The 23,166-nt window shown below is 41.2% G+C and overlaps 1 protein-coding gene and 1 pseudogene across 1 annotated transcript; one reads left to right on the top strand and one right to left on the bottom strand.

The window, feature by feature from the left end:
- Positions 1 to 377: 377 nt before the first annotated feature.
- On the bottom strand, positions 378 to 4,343 carry LOC139630005 (uncharacterized; annotated as a pseudogene).
- Positions 4,344 to 7,116: 2,773 nt separating this feature from the next.
- lmcd1 (LIM and cysteine-rich domains 1) lies at positions 7,117 to 22,604 on the top strand. Its single transcript, XM_071493685.1, has 7 exons — positions 7,117 to 7,288; positions 15,519 to 15,625; positions 15,886 to 16,141; positions 17,733 to 17,882; positions 18,152 to 18,403; positions 19,135 to 19,353; positions 19,645 to 22,604. Exons 1-7 carry the CDS (start codon positions 7,262 to 7,264, stop codon positions 19,744 to 19,746), a joined length of 1,113 nt encoding a protein of 370 aa, XP_071349786.1. The 5' UTR covers positions 7,117 to 7,261; the 3' UTR covers positions 19,747 to 22,604.
- Positions 22,605 to 23,166: the final 562 nt, after the last annotated feature.

The raw sequence follows: 23,166 nt of genomic DNA on the forward strand, positions 1-23,166 counted from the left end.
CATTTAGATTCTTTATTAATATATTTCAAAGCAGTTCAGAAGTCTCTCAAAAAGGCATTAAATTCAAAGATCAAAAATGTACAGTTAATGTTTAAAAGAACTCATCTGCTTTCCCAAGCACAATCATTTATAGTGAGCTCTAAATTAGAGTCTAAAGTGAAGTCTCTGCTTACACAGTGACACAATTACTGTCAGTGCAGAATAAAACAAAAACTACAAAAGCAAATTAATAGAAATTATTATTATTAATAGCATATTCAGTATCAGATGAGCTCGAAATACAAACTGTATATGATACATCTGTGACGTTATTGTCTTATTATCACTGTGAGGAATAACATTATCATAATCATGCTGTTTCCAAGTATCATCATCACCATCTTCTTAGACATAAAAAGAAAAACATAAAAGTCACAAAATCAATAAAAACCTTTTTTTATGTCAGTTCAACTAAGACTCAGAAGGTCCGATAAACATGGAACCTGAAAATAACAGCCTAGAACATGCTTGTACTACTACACTGTTACAGAGACTGTCACTGGTAATATCTTCAGTGGGAGTTTATTGTTATTCTCAATGTACGGGAACAGCCTGTCAGTGAAAGTGTTTTTGAAGGTGTGAAGGTGTGTGTTAGTATCAAGATCATGGAACGACAGCTTTCCTTTGTCAAACTCCAGCTGAACTCTGACTCTCTGGAGCTTCTTCTTCAGTGAGAGAACTTTACGTGCAAGTGGTGGTGAGGCTGCTCTATATTCTCCATCACTGAAATATATTTCCCAGAATCCAGTCGGTACTTGTCCCTTTCTCAGAACAGACTGTTTTACCACACCGAGGGCCTAGTCTCCATCATGATTAATCTCAACATCCCAGCTGTGAGTCCCTGAGTTAAATCCCACAGAGCCCAGGACACATTGGTGGAAATCAAACCTCTCTGGGTTTTTGGGAAGGTTCTGTCTCTCTCCAAGTCTCACACTGGTCAGATCTTCAGACAGGATGAGATGTGGTTCAGCAGAGTTTGGATCCAGAATCACTGGAGTGTAGGAGACCACCTCCTTCATCTTGCTCCAGATGTTGAAGGTCAGGTTGCCCAGGTGTTTGGCCACATCTATCAGAGCTCCTGAGCCCAGCTGGTGATCATCCAGCAGGGGGCGCTGCTGGACTCTTTCCACTGCAGCCTTGTAGTTCTGCAGGAATGAGACGTCTCCAGCTCTCAGTTCCTCCTCTGTGGCTCTGATTGTATCTGAAATAGCTGCTATCTCTCTGCTCAGAGTCTCTATCTTCTCCTTCATCATCTGACTCTTCTGCTCCTCTTCCTCCCTCAGAGCAGTGATCCTGGCCTCCTCTTCCTCTTGTAGAAACTGGTGAAGCTTCTTAAACTGCTCCTTGATCTCCCTCTCTGTGTCCTTGGCCTGGACCTTAACGTGTTTTGCTGTTTGATCAAAGTTTCCTTTAACTTGTTCCAAAAGCTTCAGTTTCTCTTGTAAAGGCTTCAGGGTTTTCTGAAGCTTCTCTCTGTGATCCTGTGCAGCTTCATTGATGGGTCTGAATTTGTGGTCAGTGTGTGTTTTTGAGTCTCGACAGACAACACACACTGGCTCCTGATGGTCCAGACAGAAGAGTCTGAGTTTCTCAGAGTGTAGATCGCAGAGAGGCTCAGACCCTGCTGAAGCTGTCTGCTCTCTCCGCAGTACGAAGGCCTCACACAGATTCTTTAAAGCCAAGTTACAAAGTGGATCATTCAGCAAAGGTATTTTCTTACAAAGTGGACACTCATGAAATAGTCTCTCTGTCCACCATCTCTGCAGACAGTCTTTACAGAAGCTGTGGCTACATGACAGAATAACAGGATCTTTGAAGATGTCGTGGCAGATAGAACAGGAGAGATCATTTTCTAGTTGAGAAGACATTTTGTCATCGAGTGAAGCAGAAAACACAGCAGGCAGAACAATGACATGCGAACCAGTCAATTGAGGAAGTTTCTTGAAAGTTGCTTTCACTTTGCCATGGCTCTTTTAAAACTCATTTTTCAATTGTGAAATCAGCAGCAGGTTGAGTTGCAGTATTCCAGCTTTCCAGTATGTGTTCCCAGTATTCTTTCTGCTACAGGTGTAAGTCCTGAGTTTGGTCTGATGGTGAATCTCAAACACTCCGCTCACAAAGTGAAACTGTGCCATACAATGCAAGTCATTTCGTGCCCATACAGGCGTTGGCACGAGGAACACACACACTGCACAACTATGGATCGCTGAATGGCTCATAATTCAGCTGCTTTTGAGCGAAGATTTCTTTAGTGTCCAGAGTTCCTCTGTTTAAAACACATAACATTTTTATAATCAGGCACATGTTTTTGTCTGTACAAATATAGATAATATAGACTTTCACAATCATTCAGAAATATTCCTCTCTGTCTGTAAGTATCATCGTCAGTATCTTCTTAGAAATAAAAAGGAAAATCAATAAGACTGACAAATAATCTGTCTTTTTTCATTTAAAACTATCAGTACATGTTTTTACACAAATAAGACTCAAAGTCCCATGAGCATGGTTCTTGTGTCCCTGATACACTAACACTCTCCTCTATTCATCCATGTATAGAAATTTACCCTTCGTTCAAAACCTGTCCACAAACAGACAAAAAAAAACAAACTTTAAAACTGCATTAAGACTTCATTGTTTCAAAACTCCTAAAAGATATAAAGAATCACTGACATGTTAAGTGATTGCATCATTGTGAGTAGTCTTTCTTTACCTGAAAATAACAGCTTACAGTATGCTTAGCTGAAATATTTGGAAATTGTGCCATGGCTTGTTCATACAGGGATTGGGCACTTTTCCACTGTTACAGAGACTGTCACTGGTAATATCTTCAGTGGGAGTGTGCTGCGGCTCTCAATGTATGGGAACAGCCTGTCAGTGAACGTGTCTGTAACAGTGTGAATGTGTGTGTAAGTATCAAGATCATAGAACGACAGCTTTCCTTTGTCAAACTCCAGCGTAACTCTGACTGTCTGGAGCTTCTTCTTAACTAAGAAAAGTTTTCTACTGAGAAGTTCACTGAGACGTTGTGAGGATAATGTGTATTCAGTGTCAAGGTTATCAAAAAAAAGATTTTCCCAGTATCTAGATAGTATTTGTCCCCTTTTCACACCAAGGGCCCAGTATTCATCATGATTAATCTCAACATCCCAGCTGTGAGTCCCTGAGTTAAATCCCACGGAGCCCAGGACACATTGGTGGAAATCAAACCTCTCTGGGTTTTTGGGAAGGTTCTGTCTCTCTCCAAGTCTCACACTGGTCAGATCTTCAGACAGGATGAGTCTTGGATCAGCAGAGTTTGGATCCAGAATCACTGGAGTGTAGGAGACCATCTCCTTCATCTTGCTCCAGATGTTGAAGGTCAGGTTGCCCAGGTGTTTGGCCACATCTATCAGAGCTCCTGAGCCCAGCTGGTGATCATCCAGCAGGGGGCGCTGCTGGACTCTTTCCACTGCAGCCTTGTAGTTCTGCAGGAATGAGACGTCTCCAGCTCTCAGTTCCTCCTCTGTGGCTCTGATTGTATCTGAAATAGCTGCTATCTCTCTGCTCAGAGTCTCTATCTTCTCCTTCATCATCTGACTCTTCTGCTCCTCTTCCTCCCTCAGAGCAGTGATCCTGGCCTCCTCTTCCTCTTGTAGAAACTGGTGAAGCTTCTTAAACTGCTCCTTAATCTTACTCTCTGTGTCCTTGGCCTGGACCTTAACGTGTTCTGCTGTTTGGTCAAAGTTTCCTTTAACTTGTTCCAAAAGCTTCAGTTTCTCTTGTAAAGGCTTCAGGGGTTTCTGAACCTTCTCTCTGTGATCCTGTGCAGCTTCATCGATGGGTCTGAATTTATGGTTGTTGTGTGTTTTTGAGTCTCGACAGACAACACACACTGGCTCCTGATGGTCCAGACAGAAGAATCTGAATTTCTCAGAGTGTAGATCGCAGAGAGGCTCAGACCCTGCTGAAGCTGTCTGCTCTCTCCGCAGTACGAAGGCCTCACACAGATTCTTTAACACCAAGTTACAAGGTGGATCACTCTGTGGAGATATTTTCTTACAAAGTGGACACTCGTGAATTAGTTTCCCTGTCCACCATCTCTGCAGACAGTCTTTACAGAAGCTGTGGCTGCATGACAGAAAAACAGGATCTTTGAAGATGTTGTGGCAGACAGAACAGGAGAGATCATTTTCTAGTTGAGAAGACATTTTGTCACTGGGTGAAGCAGAAAACACAGCAAGTTGAACAATGAAAGCTGAAGCCAGTCAGTCCAGAATGTTCACTGAAAGTTAGTTACCGCTTGAGTCTTAGCTCCTGTAAATGTTCTGTTTATAGTGTGGAATCAGCAGCAGGTTGAATCCAGTTCTCCAGTAATCCCAGTAATCCCAGTGGTGCCAGTGTATCTCCTTTTTTCTGTGACCTGATATGAGTGTGGTCAGGTGCTGAAAAAGTGCAGCAGTGCCACATCACTCTCATCTGTGGAATGATGAACAGCGAGAGCACACACACAGCTATCAGGCGCACGCAACAGCGGCTTACGTGATGATGCCTTTTATAAAGGTGTGGTGGCAGGTGTCCAGTCAACAGTTGTTATACAGCATAAGAATGTCATCATACTCCCTGCACAGGAGACATGCCACAGTTATCTTGTCCCATCTGACTGAGCCCAACCAGCCCACACACTTAAATACTAAAATACTTAAGTTTAGCAGGTAGTTTACCACGTTCACACCTCAGTTTAGTGTGTTAGGATGTCCAGGTAGACATTAAACACAAAGTACACCTGAGAATGTCTTTAGTTTAGCTGGTTTTTATTTGGTCATAAACGAAAGTATTGAAGAAATTCAAATTTTGACCATATAATTGCACTTGTTGTAGTCAGAGGACCATCACAGTGATGACAATTAATCCTGGCTGAGACGGGCACAGGTGTGTGCGTCAACTTTCATGGCAACGCATCCAACAGTTACTGAGACATTTCACTTAAAATCAGCCTCATGGTGGTGATACAGTGAAAGTCAGAGGATCATCAGAGCCACAGGGGTTCATCCTCTGGAGACTGTTCGTTCATAATTTCATGGCAGTCCAAGCAATAGTTGAGATATTTCATTCCCAAACAATCAGCCATAAAGCCACTGCAGAACTGTGAATGTAAAAGAATAATAAATGATACTCTGTCCTTGTAGTCTTATTAACCCTGTTAGCTCTGTTGACCCCTAGGTGGCACCATGTGGCTGAGATAAGATAAGATAAGATAAGATCGCCTTTTTTAGTCCCACAGTGGGGAAATTCACAGTGTTACAGCAGCAAAGTGGCAGTGCAGAGAATAGAAAGCCACAAAGAAACAACTGCAATAACAGATATAGAGCTGTCCAGTGCTGTCAAAGTGTCCTGCATAGGGTGTGAGGTGTTCTCCAACAGTTTCAACCTTGTTTGTTCGTGCTCAGGTCTGTTTAGCCCAGGTGCCCCGACTGACTGTGACTGGCTTTGGCCCTGCACTGCTCTGCCTGGCTCTGTTTGGCCCTGTTTGTCTTTGCCTGGCCAGCATTTAACATCTCTGTGGTAATCACTCTTACACTTCTCTGACTCGAAAAGTTCCTGCCAGAAAATCTAAAAACAGAAATGTGACGCGTCATCTGAACAGCCTCTGTCCTCAATGATTGTAGTAATTATACATGTAGTGAAATATGCACATACACAATCTTTAGTGAAGCCCTATTACACATTATTATAAGACTGTAAACACAACTGTTGCACTGTGCACTACACAGTATAAATACATTAAATTACTTCCTGTTACTCTAATCCACATCAGGGATCCCATAGATATAATAATTGTAGGTAAAAGATGAAGCTGGTTTTCATATCAGATCCCACAGTCAGTGACAGTTCTGTAACGTTACCAGGAGTTGAACAACGTAACCAAGTCATAAATCACAAGTGCAATGTGGTCATGTAGATGGACATGATGGTTGGTCATGTGACATGACATCACTTCTCCCAGCCTTGTGAACTAACATCCACCTTTTAGGCCAAACCTAGCTCTGTCAAGACCCATTTTGTTTATAAAGCTCTGTTTGGCCTTGGTCCTTAATCTCTGTGGGGCCAGGTCTGGCTCTGTTTAGCTCTGTATGGCCCGGCCTGGATCACTTTATCCCCCTTTTGGACCTTGGTGGCTCTTTAGCCTCCCGCCTGGCTGTGTTAAGCACCATTTGGTCTCGTCTGGACCTGTAAAGCCCCGGTATCCTGCCAGGCTGTGGTCAGCCCAGCTTGGCCCTGCTTGGCACTGTGGTCTACATTCTTCTGAGCCACACTGAAAAGCTGCAGAATGAGAGGAAGAGGAGGAGGAGGTCTCTCTGTTATTCCTATTGGCTGAGCACTTTTTCAGACTCACTCTGATTGGCTTGCAGAATGTGAGCAGGGAATCCCTGAGGCCTCTCTGTCTTTGTCTCAGATTAAAAACACAAACAGTCCAGTCAGGCCCTGCTGCTCCAGGTAGTCCTCCGGTCCACTGAAGACCAGGACTGACCTAATGGTCTGATCTGTCCTGTAGCAGAGAGCAGGAGTCAGGACCAACAGAACAGCTGCTGTTTTCAGACCATAAATCTCCCTGATTGCTGCCAGTCTGCTGGTATAAGGTCTACAGCCTCAGGCACCTGTAGAATTTAACAAAGCAGAGTGAATTCCCTGCAGAAACAGAGGTGAACGAAGGAGCTGTTGTTTCGCTGTAAGGCAGAAAGTGCTGGGAGACAAATCAGTTTCCCCTCAGCGGCATGTTGGAGCAAATCAGGAGGTGAAGAAACCTGCTCAGTTCATGTTGCAGAGGGTGGAGAAGGAGAGCTGGCAAGCAGACAAATCAGGAGGGAAGAGTGGAGGAAAAAAAGAGAAGGGCAGGAGTCCACAGCTCAACACGAGAAAGGTGAGTAGAAAGTAGAAAAAGGGAGAGAAAAGAGACAGAAAACTGAGTTAGAAAGTGTGGAAGCAGGTAGAGACAGTCTTTTGCTGCGAGAGTGAAGAAGAGAGCTGTTGTTGCTCAGCAGGAATGAGATGAAAGTCTAGACGGTTAAATTGCAGTGGGCTGTGGAGAGCCGGCGGAGCAGAGCGGCGGCAGGAGCGACTGTGGGCGGGGAGAGAGGAAGTGTGGTCGACAGGAGAGGAATTTAAAGCCCCATTGTTCTGGAAGAGCAGAGGCAGAGAGAGCTGAGGAGCTGAGGAGTCAAACGGCCGACAGACGCTGGACAGCATGGACGTGAGCTCAGCCATGGCAAAGGTAGGACAGAAACATTTACATCTCTGCTGCTGATACTCATTCATAGATCCATCAAGGTTAAGAACAGTAAGGTGGAGGTCAAAGGTCAGAGGGTTTGGTGTGTGTGATGTAGACTCTGCTGTTGATGGAGATCTGGAGAACCACTTGTAAAAAAGAGACTTTACTGAGTTAAGTGAACTTCTGCCTTTCGATATCGTGTGTATCCACAGATATAAATCATCTTTAAATGTCACAGTCAGTTTTAAGGATTTACCCACAATTCTCCTGAAACATCTCACGTCTGTTCTTTTCTGTCAGACAGTTAGCGTGATAATCCGATTCACTCACTTCATCATTCAGCTGGCATTGTGTTCAGGTCAGTTTCTGTTTGAGAGGGAGGTTTGTTTTGTTTGCTATAAAAACTGAGTGAAGTGGAGCTGATGTTAGAGGCAGTGAAGCCTGTATTTTATGTCAGTTTGTAATCAGATCTGTTATTTCTATACACTGATTTACAACAACCTCTACTGAATGAATAGATGAATGAATGAATGAATGAATGAATGTCAGAAGCCAGAACCAGAGACCTGTATATTATCTTTGGAAAATACACTAAAATGCTGTTCATTCTTTTGTTTTTGCATACTTAACTCAAATATTTAAGGGATATAAATGAACTGTAAACGTACTATATGAATTTCTAGTGCATTTTAATGCATGTAGGAGCACTTCTTTAGGACCTGTGTAACATTTCCATTATTATCTACAACAGAATTTATAAATCACTGACAAAAACTTGTCCTACATAGCATTTGAGAAGTCTAAATGAATAATAAATAAAATAAAAAAATAAAAAATCTTTTCAGGGCTTTGAGACAAAGTTTGCAAACTTAAACAAATCAGAATCAAACATCTTTGCTCATCTGTGCTCCAGAATCATATCAGGGTTGTGTTGAAGCATTTCATAGGAAATAAACTCTTACATCATGATAATCTCTCACTTCCCACGTCTCCTAGATCACGCAGCTCAAATGATCAGATTTCTTTTTAAATATTTTTGAATCAACCAACATGAAGAACACCAGCTCTCAGCTGTGCAGCTGAAGATCTTCAGCTTCTGGATAAATAAGATCTAACAAGTGATTTAAGGCCAAACTTTTGGATACTGGACTTAGAGATGGCAGCCACTCATCTGAATGAAAATTTTATGCTGAGTGCATAAAAAAAGAAAATATTTTTCAGCTTTGGGATTTGCTTTGCTACTGGTGCTGTCCACATGTTTCCTGCTTGACCCACAGACTTATTTTTAAAACGTACTTTTCTCTGCTCTGGGAAGGTTTTACAAATAGAAACCCCTCGTGGATTAAACATTCACAACACAAAGAGTACTGAATGACCTTGCATGCAGGTTTGAGGCGTCCTGTCAACAGCTCTGCAGACATCTCTTTTGTCATGGTCGTCTATGGGGAAAAGGCTTTTTGGGCTGCAGGTTTCATGCAGTGCTGTGTTTACCCACTGGGCCAAATTAGCTGCAAAGCTGAGTGGTGCCACAAAATTCAGCTCTATTAATACATCCATGTTTCTGTGTAGCTAGTTAGCTACGTAAGATTATGATGTCTCTATTCTTTATCCCACTTACTAAACTCAAACTTAACCGTGAGTGATGGCCTGATGGCAGCACTGGAGGGATTGCTCAGCTCAAAAGCAGCTGACCTCTTATCAACATGCCTCACTATTGGAAACAAAAGGCCCTTCTAACGAATACAACTGAAGTCATTTTCCTATTTTTCTTTTGATAAGTTTGGATGAATCTCTCGGGCTTGTTCACATCCAATTTCTAATTCGGTCATTGAAAATAATCCACGGTCACAAGGACCTGATCCCTCTGCTGGGTCTTCTGTGGCAGGCGTTTAGGGCGGATCTGTCTCCGCCCTAATTCAGCCTCTGGTTTTCTGTCCAGAGGTCACATCAGTCTGAGGCAGATAACCTGACAGATCATTGTCACCTGTCGAGGGTTTGATCCCCTCGCCCCCTTTTATACTCTGGAGATGGAAAAACTGCCATCACCAGGATAGAAATAACCCCCAACACACACACACACACACACACACTGTCGGACTACACCAGCGAAGTGTGGACCACTATATTGATTAAATGAAAAAAATACCAATTCTTAATTTAAGGTCCTTTTTTGTTATAAATAGCATTTGAACCACGAACAGACCACACAGTGACTGCACTGGGAGCTCCTCTCTGATCACTGTGATCATCGAGCCTCGTGAAGACTGAACCTCAGAACTTCCTCTAACACATTTAGTGAAGGACTGTTTCACTTTTCTCAGAGCTGTCGACTCTTCCCTTCAGGTTCTGTCACAAGTTTTGTGAATGGTAAATTTTCCTTTAAAAATTGACTTAAGGATTAATCAAATAGTTTTTTTCTGTTGGTCGGATTATACAGTTTAACAAAACTCCCAATCACAAGGAGAGGGTTAGTGATCTCTCAGTTTAGTTTACAGACAGAACATAAGTAAAGATTTATTCGTATTTAATTTTAACTATTTTTTTAAATCACTATAACATCCTCCCTTCCATTCACATCTAATCACACTTTTTTCTGATATCCCATTTGTTTACACTTTTTTTTTTTTAATATCCATACCGCTTAACCTTAAGGATCACTGAGGGGCTGGAGCTAATCCCAGCTGTCACTGGACGAGGGCGGGGTGCACCATGGACAGGATGCTGGTCCACCACAGGGCTGACGTATAGAGACAAACAACTGTTCACACTCATATTCACACCTACAGACAATTTAAAGTCACCAGTCAACATGCATGTGTGTGGACTGTGGGAGGAGGCTGGGATACCCACCCAGACATGGGGAGAACATGCAAACTCCACACACAGAAAGGCCCCAGTCGGCCGGCAGGTTTGAACCCAGAACCTTCTTGCTGTGAGTTGTTAACACTTTTGAACAGTGAAAAACGAGTAAGAAGGTGTTCTCTATATAGCAGCTTGTTTATGAGATCCCTTGTGATGCAAATGGAAAACAACAGGAAATATCCAGGATGCCGTGTGTCAGAGGTCTGGGCTCAGACTCAGGATGTTAAACTGCAGCAGGTCGACTCAACCCTCTCTGACCTACAGCCTCTTATCTCACAGCATTTCCTGCATTTCCCCTTCACATAGCTGACATGTTTGGAGTTACTCAGCGAGGCTGAACTGAGTCCGATCCACCAACAACATACTCGCCTTATCAGACACTAAATATAGATCCGACGCATGTTTCCCGCTTTCTGAAAAAATGCATTTCTAATTCGGCTCTTACGAAGCTCTCACTCACAGTGCACACTCATAAGAGCAGCTTATGAGTGTGCACTGTTCGGTATTTGTGTTGGGATAACTCTGTCAGACAGGGTGAAGGTTGTCATGAATGTTAGTGCTGAAGACTTATGTGTCTCACTCACACAACAGAACTCATTTTGAGTTGGTCTTCAGATGAAATTATGAATTATTAGTTTGAGTCAAATTTTAGTCATTTCATTTTTGTTGGTCTTCCTCTTGGTATAGCCAACAAAACAGCCAGTCAGTGAGATTTTAGGCATTTTTGTCATGCATTTTTAGTTTTTAATGCTTTCTAAGCCTTTTGAAGCTGAGAGAGATAAAACTTTGCTATTTAAAACAGTTACATTCCCCATAAAATGAATTTTCAAACTAAGTTTGACCTGTAAATTATTCCAAGCCAGTCATATAGTGAGAAAACCGGCAGCTTGATACTAAACATATCAATAAAATGTTCACAGATGTTTTCTGACAGAACATCTGATCTTACAGAACAACATCCACATGTAGTGACTACAGCATTATTAAACTTTTTTATGGTTCTCTTTAAACACAACACTTGGTAAAGGTTAGTGAAAGATCCTGGTCTGGTTTTATACTGAAAAGCTTCACAGTCAGAGTTTATTTATAATTTACCAAAACCACCATCTGTCCCAAACCCTGCTCTTGTTTCCTAAACCACAGACGTCAATGTGGCACCGTGATCCACCTCCTGGTGCCTCTGCTGCTGTTAATGAATGTAGCTCTTCATTCATTCATTAAATTAAGAAAAAGTGTAGCCTGTGAACATAATCTAAAAAACATTTGCTCTTCCAGTTCAGGTAAATTCTAGGAGACAGTTGATCTAGATGATCTGATCCTATAGCTGCTAAAAAAGGAGAAAGCTTCTTACAAATGTAAACAGGAAGTTTACCATGATCGGCTTTAAAGAGAAAAAGATATAAGTTTTCAGTTTTCTTAATGAATGGTCTGTATTTTTAGTGAATTCCATTAATGTGTGAACTGCAGTGATGAGTTCTTGTTCCAGCATTAAAGGCATAAAATGAAGCAAAAGTATTTTAGAATTCAAATTCAAGACACTAATGCTTCCTTCAGAGTCACTTCTGGGTCTGCACCATCTACTTGAACTCTGTCATTCAGCCTCGTGCTCCTTCTTGGCCACTATGTTCCTCCAGGTAATGTGCTCTGTCATCACCATCCCTGCACACAACACAGTCTCAGTCCAGACTGTTCAGGAACAAGCTACCAAAAACTATCAGATACAAAACCATTAACACCCCAACACACCTAATGATCACTCACTGTGAGCTTTCAGTGCACTTCTTCATTTGATCTCTTTGCACTTATTGAATAGATGTAGTGCTTAGTACTTACACCAAGGTCTCCTGCTGCACTGAAGCTTTAGTGATGTTCCTCACTTATCAGTCACTTTGAATAAAAGCCTCTGCTAAATGAGATGTAAATGTAAAAAAGGAATTTATGAGGCAACCAGAAAGAAATGATCACAACCAATGAAACATCAGCTGTTTTCAGTCTGCTTTCAGGATGAGTAATGAGTTCATTTTTTATTTGGAGGAACTTTTGACTCGTGTCTGATCTCACTGTGACTCAAACAGAGTCACAGTGATCCCCTGGCAAGAAATGTCTTTCAGATAAACTGCTCCCTGTCTTGGATGTTAAGATGTGAAGCTCATTACCAACAGCAGACCTTTAAGTTTAAGTTTGAAATGTGTTTAATTCCTGATGCCACAGAAGGTCCCAGTTAACTGGTGTTATCCCAGTTACATAACAATCAACACACACTATGTGAGTCAGTGTATTCCACGGGGATGTAATGAGGTCTTGTTCTTCTTCAGCTGTTTCTATTCCAGCCATCATCTGTGACCTTTTCAACACGGGCCGATCAGCAGCCTCTTCACGCCTCTAAACACACTCCTCTGTCCTCCCTCAGCGCTAATGACCGCTCGTCCGTCCTCTGATAATGTTGCACTCTCTGTAGTAGTTAAAATAAAAACACTGTATAGCCAAAAGTATGTGGATGCTCCTGTCAGTTTATTTTTGTTCTGCATATGTGTTTTTTCTGGTCAGGGTCCCTCACTTCCAACAGAGACAAATCTTAGAGGAACATTTAGGGAAATTCATTCATGAATGAAAAGCTTGAGACCACTGTCATCGTGTCTGCAAACTAAATATAAAGCTACAGCCACCAGTGGGTTATTCTACCTCAGTTTAAAGACTGGAAACAGATAGAACGGCTCTGATCAAATGTAAAAAAAAAAAAATCTGCCTTCCAGCACCTTTTTAAATCTCACTGATTAATGCATTTTATCACATATCTTCATATTTATCAATCTTCTTATCTAACACTCAGCCAGAAAAAGGGAATACAAACTTTTCCTTTAATGCTGCAGGATCTTTGACAACAGTGTGTATCCAACTTTGTGGCAACATGACAGTAAACATGACAGTGTTTAACAGTTAACATTTAACATTTAACAAAATGGAGTCCAGACAGAAATGGTTTTCGCAGTTTGGTGTGGAGGAGCTTGACTGGTCTGCACCCTGACCTCAGCCCCATCCAACACCTTCGGCCTGAACTGGAATGCAGACTGTGAGCCAGACCTTCACCCAGCACCGGTGCTGGACCTCACTGATGCTGTTGTGAATAAATGGGAGCAAATTCCTGCAGCAAAGACTGGAACTAGATAAGTGGAGGCTGTTATAGCAACTTATTTTGTGGTTCATCATTATGCAAGAGCTTTTGTCTCTACCTCTATAAATATACAGTGTATTGTGTGTATGAATGTCTCCCTTGGGAGAGACCGGCTGGTTGATACCTGCTGACAGATGGACAGGTGGACAGTCCATCTGTCTGTCAGACAAATAGCAGGAGGTTGTTTTAGCAGAGTTGTTGTCAGGTTTCATGCCAGAGGTTTTAATAACGCTGTCATCTGTGAGAGTGATGTTTCCTGCACACATACACACACACACACACACACACACACACACACACACTTTGCTTACACTGATACGCTGCCCCCATGTGTGACTTTTAGACAGCATGCAGGAATCGCAGAATCACAGGTGTGACATGTAACACAACAGCATTAGTCTCTGTCCCGCCATGACATTCATCCGGCTCTGTGACACCTTCACTGCCGACCTAAAGGTGGAATAACAGGGCTTTTCATTCATTTCCTGGAGACTTACCCTAACCCCAACCCTCACCCTAACCTTAAACCAGGTCAGTCAAGCAAGTGAGGAAAAGGAGGAATCGGAGCATGCAGCAGAAAAGTGCATGAACGATTTTTTATTTGTTGTCCATGGATCCAGTCCCTTGTGTTTAATATGCAACCAGACCTGCTCTGGTTTCAAGTGAAGCAACTTAAAGCATCATTTCCCACTCACACACCCAAAACTGCATAGTTTCACTGTAAAAGTTTCTCTTTAAATGAAAGTTCTTTTTAAATGAAAGGGAAAAGGGAATGAAAAGGTGGAGCACAGTGAGGGCAGGAAGAGAAACTGTGGAGAAGAGTAAATTAGAAGAGAGAGCAGGAAATATGAAAGAGGAGAAAAGAGTTAGAGGAGGAGGAGGAGGTGAAACATGAAGTGTTTGGATGACAGATAAGACTCCGGAGGGTTTGTCAGTACAGATGATATCACTGGGTGGATCAATGAGATCATGCATCCTGCGTCTGTGTGTGTGTGTGTGTTCACTCCCTTCTCTTCCTCCCATTCTCAGTGAGAAACTTTCAAAACAACAACGTCTATCTCATCCAAGTTGAGGTGAAGTTGTTTTGGTTAATTCATGGTCCACAGACTAGTTTTTTTTTTTCCCAGAGGATTGTCCTCGTCAGCAGCAGACTGAGAAAACCTCCAGTAAATTAAGATTATTTTGTGAAACAACTATTTCCAAAGTCAACCACGCACTTTCATCTTCAGTGTTTTGGTTTATATTTTTATCAGGGTTTCTCTCTCACTTTAAAGTAAAAACTGCTCAGAAAAACTCCCATTAAAATGTCTCCTTTAATGCATTCAGAAAAAGTACCTTTCATAGTTAAACTGACTGATTAAACTCATCAGTTATAAATGAATCAAACAGACTCGGATTTATGGAAGTCCATTCTGACAGTAAAAACATTTAAATATTTCAACTATTGGGAATAAGAAAAATAAAAGTACTCAAATTTGACTTGAGATATTTAGTCTTTAAGTCTCAAAATTTTAATAAAGTAGGTCTTTTATAGCCTGGTGTTATTTCTGTATTTTCCTTATTGTCAGCAAATTCAATGAAAAGACCAAAACCAAGAATGTTGCAGTCTCTCAGTAGTTTCCTTGCTATGTCTGTGGGACTCAGCCTCAGGCCCATTGGCCCCAACCAAAGATAATATATCTTTAAAAACAGCTGAAAAATATATATTTTCATTTCTTTAAAAGTCTCAGTAACTTTCTAAAACAGCTGGTCTCTGTAGTTTTTAGCAACGATTCTCAAACTGGAGTAAATAGTGCTGTTGTTTGGGACTATTTTAAGCAGCGGATTAATACACATTTGGTGCTTTAGTGAGTAGCAGGAGAGCGTGTGTGGGATTGAGTCAATATTTAACCACAGTGGGTGTTTGTGATAATCAAGGAACATGTCTCAGTGCAGCAGTTTGTCACACTGATGTGTTTTTAATAGTTTTTGGAAATCAATGGAGCTCTGTGGGCACAGAGGAGTAAGATGTATTAGGTGTTACATACACACACAGTATCTTAGTTATTAAGATATTAGATTGCTTGATATCACCTGTTATGACCTCTGACCTTTGATGCTGTCACTGTTGGGTGTTTATAATACAGGAACCCCATATAAATGCTTTGAATATATAACAGAAGTGCATCCATCATCGTGTTTTCTCGTGTCTCCTCTCAGATGACTGTGAAGCAGAGTGCAGGAGGTGCAGGAGGAGGAGGAGGTGTAGCAGCAATGTGTCTGATATGTAAAGAGAGCTGCTCTGGATTTCAGCCACATTCTTGGAGGTACAACTCCACCTTTCTTTAATTAGGTATTTCTCTCTAATTGAAAAATGAAACAAAAAGAAAAACAATGAGAGGAATAAATGGATTGAAACATGTTTGTGTTTTTGTATATTTTAGCCAAACCGGTGAAGATCAGCTAATTAAATAAAAATCTGGACTTTAATTCTTCAAAATTCGTAACAAACTGGTTATGTAACATTATTTTCTTATCTTTCTTTTCTTTCATTCTTCCCATTCATTGTCACCTCTCTGTGGTACAGGAAAGCCTGCACGGCCTGCGGCTGCAGCACGGTGGACCACGCTCCTGGAGGTGATCTGGAAGACGACCAGCGGATGGGACGCCTGCTCGCAGGCTCACCCTGCTCCCATTTGACAGCGAAGGTTAAAGGAGGTGGCGGCCTTCGCATGTACAAGAGGAACCGAATGATTGTGACAAATCCAGTGGTGTCACGCAAAGACCCGACCTTCAACACCACGACTTACGACTGGGCGCCGGCCGGCCTCAATCAGAAACTGGTGAGGATCTCTGTGACGCTGACTGATAATTCTTGATAAAAAAATGTTCAAAAAGCACAAAGAAACCTCACAAAATAAATCAGGTTCTAAATAAACTTTTAATAAAGCAGGTAAATGTTTAAATTACCAATATATCAGGACCGTATTGATATTTCATCTGTAGGAATTATTCTGGCTTGTGTTTATTTGCATGTTAAACTGTTGCTCTGATGCTCTTTTGAAAATTAATTATCATAAGTAAGATGTTTGAAAAGAGCCTGTGAGTCAAGTCAGATGCGGCTGCTTGTTGTGGTGGGAATCATCAGGATTTATTAATACAGGTCTCAGCTCATTGGTACTGTTATTGATTTTCCTCCATTATTCAGTTGGTCTGAAATTCGTAACAAGATGCTGAAGTGTTGAATGTGCTTTATTTACTTATTATGACAAGAGAAGGTGAAGAGACAAAGAATTATTTCATGACATCTAGACTGATGACAGGCTGTCTGGCTTGGCCTTGTTTTTAGAACATTTTAGGCACTAGTTCAGTTCAGTTCACATCAGTTCAGTTCAGTTCAGTTCAGTTCAGTTCAGTTCCTGCTGTCCGCTCTGCATATTGAAAAGTCTTGAGTGTCTGGTTTCCATTAAAAACAGACTGAAGTATGTTTCAGGAATCACAACCTATAATTATGATGATGACAGTGATTATTGAGCACTGCAGTGCGGTGGGGGAGTAGCGGGGGACATTACTGTGGTTGAACTCCATAGACAGACCCAGCAGTGGGACTGCTCTCCAGATGTCTCTAAAGATCCTCAGCATGTTTTTATATTCTGCTGTGAAATTAATTATGCAGCACGTAGAGTCTGCTGCTCCAGACCGTTAGTCACCATCATACTCATCTGACAGCACACAGATGTGTCACTGACAACACCTGGACAGTGCGATGACAACTGAGACAGACTGAGAAAGTCCTGTGAACATCTCTTCTGTAAGCTGCAGTTTGGCATCCAGCCATGCCAGAGAGAGGAAAACTATTATAAATGCATGTTTTCTGGAAAGCTGCAGCGTGAGACCAGTCTTATCGGATTTATTCACTTTACAGAGTGTGTTTGACAAACTATGATGTCAGTCATGTGATGGTCAAAATGAAGAGAAGGAGATACATTTTTAAATCTCCATTCCTTAATATTGTGGTCTCATTAAGACAAATGATGCAGAGACAGAGACAGATGCAGAGACACAGAGACAGTTGAGAGTGCTGTTAATACCTCCACCTCTCACACACTTAGACGTTTGAAACACAACAGAACACAACACAACCACATCAGCAGAGGACACACGTCAAGTGTAATCTTCACAGGCAGATGCTGAATATTTCATATATTATCATACATATAATTATTATTATTAGGTCCACTCAGTACTGTTGAACTGAATTGCGTTGTTATCCTCTTAAATGGATAAAGTTTGATTAGTTGAACATTATAACCTTCATGATGGAGGATTTATTGGAGGATGTGGACTGCATCAGTTTTAGCTCAGCGTGTCTAATAATAGCTGACTGGGTTTACCTGAACTAAGTGGAGCTAAAATATCCGTTGCCCTCCTCAGGCCTTGCAGTACATGGAGCTCATCCCGGAGAATCAACGTCCGCTGTCTGGGACGGATGGAGCGTTAGAGCGACGCAGGCAGCTCCTCAGCCAGCTCCCCACCTACGATCAGGACCCCATGAAGTGTCAGAGCCTGGCCAGTGAGGAGGAGGTACAGTATCCTGCGAGGACCAAAAACTGCTTATTACTCATGATCATCAACTTCACAACAATGTGTTCAATCTGTTTCAATTCATTCCCGACACCACAGACCTCTGTTGATAATAACACTAACATTAAATCAGGTATATCAGCTGACCAATATCACTTAAATCACTTTTCTAATAATGGTTTTTGTGCACGTGAAGAAAAAAGCCTGATGAAGCAACGTTTACTTGTTAATGGTCGACTCTGATCTCTAAATTCTCCGACATCTTGCAGATTTCCTCTATGCTGCTGTTTGTGAAGCACTACAAACAGGAGGTGCTGGGGGTTGGGGAGGTGGCCTTACCAGGTGAGGGTGGAGCTCTGAGGGAAGCAGCCATTCAGAGGACAGCAAAGGAAGCCAAGGATCGCAGCAACAGCGACAAGAAAGATGCTCTGGAGCACCAGGACCACGGCTCGACCAATAGCAGCGCCTCCTCCGCGACTGGTTCCACTAACGGCACAGACGACAGCATTAAGACTGAATATGTAAGTAAATAAGGCATCTGACAAATTAAACATTTTAATCTTGGTTATAAAAATTGCACTCATGAAAAAAATGGTGTAGTTTTTCCTGCTCTTATTCAAGTTCATGGTGCCATATTGAAGACAAAACAATCCGATTTGGTTTGATACTATGAAAATGCCTTGTCATTCAATACCAGATTTGATATTTAAAGAGGTAAAGGAGTAAATCTCATCAGCATCAGTGAGCCAATCAGCATGCAGCATTCTTGGACGAAGATCTAATAATGCTGATGATTGGCTGTTTATTCACACAAACACTTTTGAGTGTGTAAAGAGACTGATCTAAAAAACAAAACTAAGGTAAACCTATAATTTGTACTGTAATTTTCTTTTTGTTAGTATCATTAAGAATCAGTATCAAAGTCAAAGTATCGGTAATTATTGACCAATACCCAGCCATAACCATGTACTAGTTATATGAAAGTAACTTCTATTTCTTAAAGGATTCTCTTAATGTTGCCCCAAACAGCCCGACAGACCAACCCCATCCACCCAGCACTCCTTGAGTCTTATCACATTCCTACCAGATTGTGTAACACTGAGAGTTCCCCCTAAATGCCTCACTCTCAGGTTTCCGACCCGTTCATGTAAACCACACGTCCGATCTAGAAACACAGAATTTGTCCCAGCGGTTTGGTACATGACCTTTCTGTTTCTACATCGTGACCTCTCTCTCTCTCTGTGTCCTCTAGCGGTGTACTGGTTGCCATGGTGAGGTTGCCAAAGAGAGTCCAGCTGTTTATGCTGAGCGTGCAGGTTACCATAGCGCCCTGTGGCATCCCACCTGCTTCGTATGTTCAGAGTGTGGCCAGGGATTGGCGGACCTGGTCTACTTCTGGTCCAATCAGACACTGCTGTGCGGACGACACTACTGTCAGACGGTTTGGCCGCGGTGCTCGGGCTGTGACGAGGTGAGATGACATCATCAGACAGAGGAACAGTGATGTGTTTGAGAAGCTCAACTATGAGAGGAACATTAATGTGAAACACACCATCCAGCAGCATACTGTACAACGACATACCATAATACACCTGACACTGTTGTTCTGTGTGAGGGATGAAAATTACATATTCAGATTTTTGAAGGGAAGTAAATATTTCTGCAGCAAACGTACATTAAAATTAGCCTTCCTTCAAATGTTAATGCATTGTTACCCCCCACCCCCGACCCCCACCCTCTACCCCATGTTCTGCTTCCTCAGTTGATCTTCTGCAAGTCTTTTCACACGGCGAAAGACGGACAGACGTGGCATCACCATCATTACTGCTGCGGACAAAGCCTGGAGACGCCCTGTCAGCACTGAGACGCTTACACAGTTCAACACAACATGGTGTTTAGGTTCAACAAGTTTTAGCACTGCTCAAAAACAGCATTACAAGATACAGTGAAGCAGTAAAGAGATTAACACAGTAAATCATATTAATATCGACTGTGGTTGGTTAGTTTGTTTTATGTAAAACAAAAATAAGTAATGACTAAATATTACAGATTAAGTAGACAGAATGTCCAGTTGATATATTTGTGTTTAAAAATACTTAAGACGTTTAGCTGACGTTTAAGTACTCAAAGACTTGTTCAGCTGAGCCTACTGGTGTTTCAAGTACTTAACAAATTTTTGAGAAGTGTTTAAAGCACTTAAAGACAGAGTTTGTTGATTTATTAGCACTTAAAGTCCCGACAGTGATGGGAGCCAGATGTGCTGGTTTCAGCCTGGAGCGTTTCGGAAACAAACAGCAGCTCACAGGACCAGACTGGACATTTCAGGAAACTAATGAGTCAGTGAGCAAATACGATGGTATCTGTGTAGATTTGTGTTTCACTTGTTAACATTTACTTCAGGCAGAAATAATCTTGTTAGTTAACTTAAACCTTAGAGAACTGGACAAGTATAAGGCTGGAAACTAATCAGTAATTAGAAATTAATAGAACTCTGTTGAGTTTTTTTTTTTTTTTTGTTTTGTTTTTTGAGATTTCAACTCTCTGCTTTTTAATACCCAGCAGTGGTCAGGTTGTTGTACTAATTGTATAAATTGAAAGTTTGGTTTTACTACACAAAATTTCATTTTCTTTATTTTCTTCTGCTTCATCTTCTGTTTGATGTGTTAAACTGCAGACTCACTTTTCTTTTAAGCTCTTTCATATTCGTCAACTGTGCTGCTGAACGCTGCTTTATGCCAGCTGTATTTACTGATAAAATTTTGTGTTTTGGTTTAAAAGGTTAAAAATGACAGGAGAGAGTACAGTGTTGGAGATAAAAGATTTTGGCTGCAAAACACCCTAAAAACAAGTTGGCCAGAAATAAAATCTTCCCTAGAGAGGAGCTAATTAAGGTAAAAGCTTTACTTTTGTTCCATGAAATAAAATTAATCAAAGCAATTACACAGAATAACATCAGCTAACATTTGCTTTTGTATTTTTTTTTTTTTTTTAATCCTTCACTTACTTTTGAATGGATTGCTGCTAGCAAAACGCTAATAGTTCAGAAACAAGTATAATATACTGTTTGATTTGATTAGTTTAATATGTAGCATATAGACAATACTCTTCAGTACAATGTTATCTGTGCCATAGTAGAATATAGTTATATCAAATTCAGTATTGATAGTTGTTTCGTTTCTGTGCATTCAGTATGAAGTGTTAGCCTAGCTTAGCATAAAAGTTGAATACAAGGGGAAACTGCTAGCGTAGCGTAGCTCAGTCAGTTATGAGATGTTACACCTTAAATGTACACAAAGAGATGAGATAAGACAAACAAGGATTTCTCAAAATCTGCTCTGTGAAGGAAGTTTTTTTTTTTTTTTTTTACGTTTTTGCCAAAATAAAAACTGGCAGATCAACAAAACTGTAGTAGCTTGTTTTAAATTAAGAAGTTTAATGCAGTGTTTAAAAACTTTCAATTCACAACAAGGAATTCCTACTTAAACAATACACTGTGTGCTAAACAGCAGTGGACACAGATTATTATAATAATAATGCCACATTCATGTCATACCTGGTTGGTTGTGTGAGAGTTACAGTTCATGGCACTATATGCAGTAAATGTCGGTTCAGTCTTCGGTCTTTGACTGATGTGATTCAGGCTAATTTGTTTGGTTTACATCAGATATTTTGGAGCTTTTAGACAAATCTGAGTTTCCCAGTTGTAATTATAACTTGGATGTTGATGTGAATGATTTTTACAGGTGGGAAACTGAGGTTCCATGAGTTGTAGCTGAAACAATTCTCTGAGATGAGAGATGAGAGGCTGAACCAGAGGCTTAGTATCTAGGATATATTTACTCCTAATTTCTATCTGCAGATCTCTGGCAGTCCATCAGATGTGGTGTAGGGGTCTTGGCTGTTCTGTGGATGACATTATTGCTTAACAGCCTGGAACAGTTTACTTCTAAAAATCCCAACCACAAACTGGAATACTTCAAATTTCTGCTCTATCTGATGAAGCTCGTGTCCTCTCCTGACTGCAAGCTCTACTCTACTGGGGACACAGGCTCTTTTCTACACATGTACTGGAATTGTCCGGGGGTAGTGCATCAACCTTATCTGACCTAGCTGATATCAAAGTGCCATATTGTCCCAAACTGCTCCTGTTGAATGATCTCTCATTTCACCAGAAGCTTTTTGTTGCTCTGACAGTTTGCTTTTCTCTGGCAGCCTCCATGTTCTCTCTCCTGTTGGATTCAATCTTTACTGGATGTAATATATATGGAGGTATCAGGAGCAAGGATGCTCAAAGCCAAACAATCAACCCTCAGTACCTGAACTTCCTTTACTGACAAAGTGAAAGATCTTCTGTGCAGACACCTTTCACTCTGATGGGACATGAATGTGGCAGTAGGTACAGATGGTATTTGGTGCTTTGGAGGTAACTATCACTTGTTTAGTGCTTTTTCCACTGCACTGTGGGATAAATAAGAACACAAAAAAAAAACTTTTCCACTGTGAATAGTGAATGTCACAGCCTATAAAGGACAAGTTTTAAAGTGATGATTTCTTCGCCTGCAGGGATCGATGACAACTCCACACCAGGATGTGTTTGAATGTTATATTTTGACATTTGTGTTAGCAGCAAAATTGTTACATATCAGATGGTGTGAAGAGGTTTTTCTGCTGATCATGTTTTCACAGCTGATTGGTTGAGAATAAATATTACATGTGATTGAACTCTCGGTTGTCGATCATCTTTCTCAATGACACGTTGTGGCTTCCAGTAAATCTGATAAAAGTTGAATGTGTAAATCCTGTGGCCTACGTATATCTTCACTAGTTCTTCTTGATCACATCATTAGTATTGTGTACCTTGACTTTACAGTGGGTTTCATATCTTTTGGTGAAAAAGCTCAGCAAAACAATTCAACTTAAGGCATTTTTCTGTTAGTTCTGGAAAGTAATAAATAAACCAACTCCAGCTCTGATGAAATTCAATTGTATACAATTAAATTACATTGAAAAGTTTCACTTATAACATTGGCCAAAGATTAAGCTCCAGATTAAGATCACACGTCAGATGAGTCCATCCAACTGGAGCAAAATGTTTTACAGGTTTGGAGCAGAGCTGTGGTTTAAAGGCAGGAAGATTAGAAATTAGTTTAAAACGTGTGTGTGTGTGTTCTGACCTACTACCTGCAGGAATGTGAAGTATTCCTGCTTCACATTGGTTTTTCGGCCAGCGTTCCTGGGCAGTTGCGCCACTCAGCTGACTGTCTGACAGCTGTTTCCTGAACCG

The sequence above is a fragment of the Trachinotus anak genome, unplaced genomic scaffold, assembly GCF_046630095.1.
Source record: "Trachinotus anak isolate AG129_WGS33_773 ecotype Australia unplaced genomic scaffold, CSIRO_AGI_Tana_v1 ptg000013l, whole genome shotgun sequence".
Taxonomy (NCBI): Eukaryota; Metazoa; Chordata; class Actinopteri; order Carangiformes; family Carangidae; genus Trachinotus; species Trachinotus anak.

What these genes read in the sequence shown, in the direction of transcription:
- lmcd1 (XM_071493685.1), top strand. Translation starts at nt 7,262, where the DNA reads ATGGACGTGAGCTCAGCCATGGCAAAG. An exon ending in CCGGCCTCAATCAGAAACTG is followed by an intron (nt 16,142 to 17,732) that starts GTGAGGATCTCT and finishes TGCCCTCCTCAG; the next exon opens with GCCTTGCAGTACATGGAGCT. An exon ending in GCCTGGCCAGTGAGGAGGAG is followed by an intron (nt 17,883 to 18,151) that starts GTACAGTATCCT and finishes GACATCTTGCAG; the next exon opens with ATTTCCTCTATGCTGCTGTT.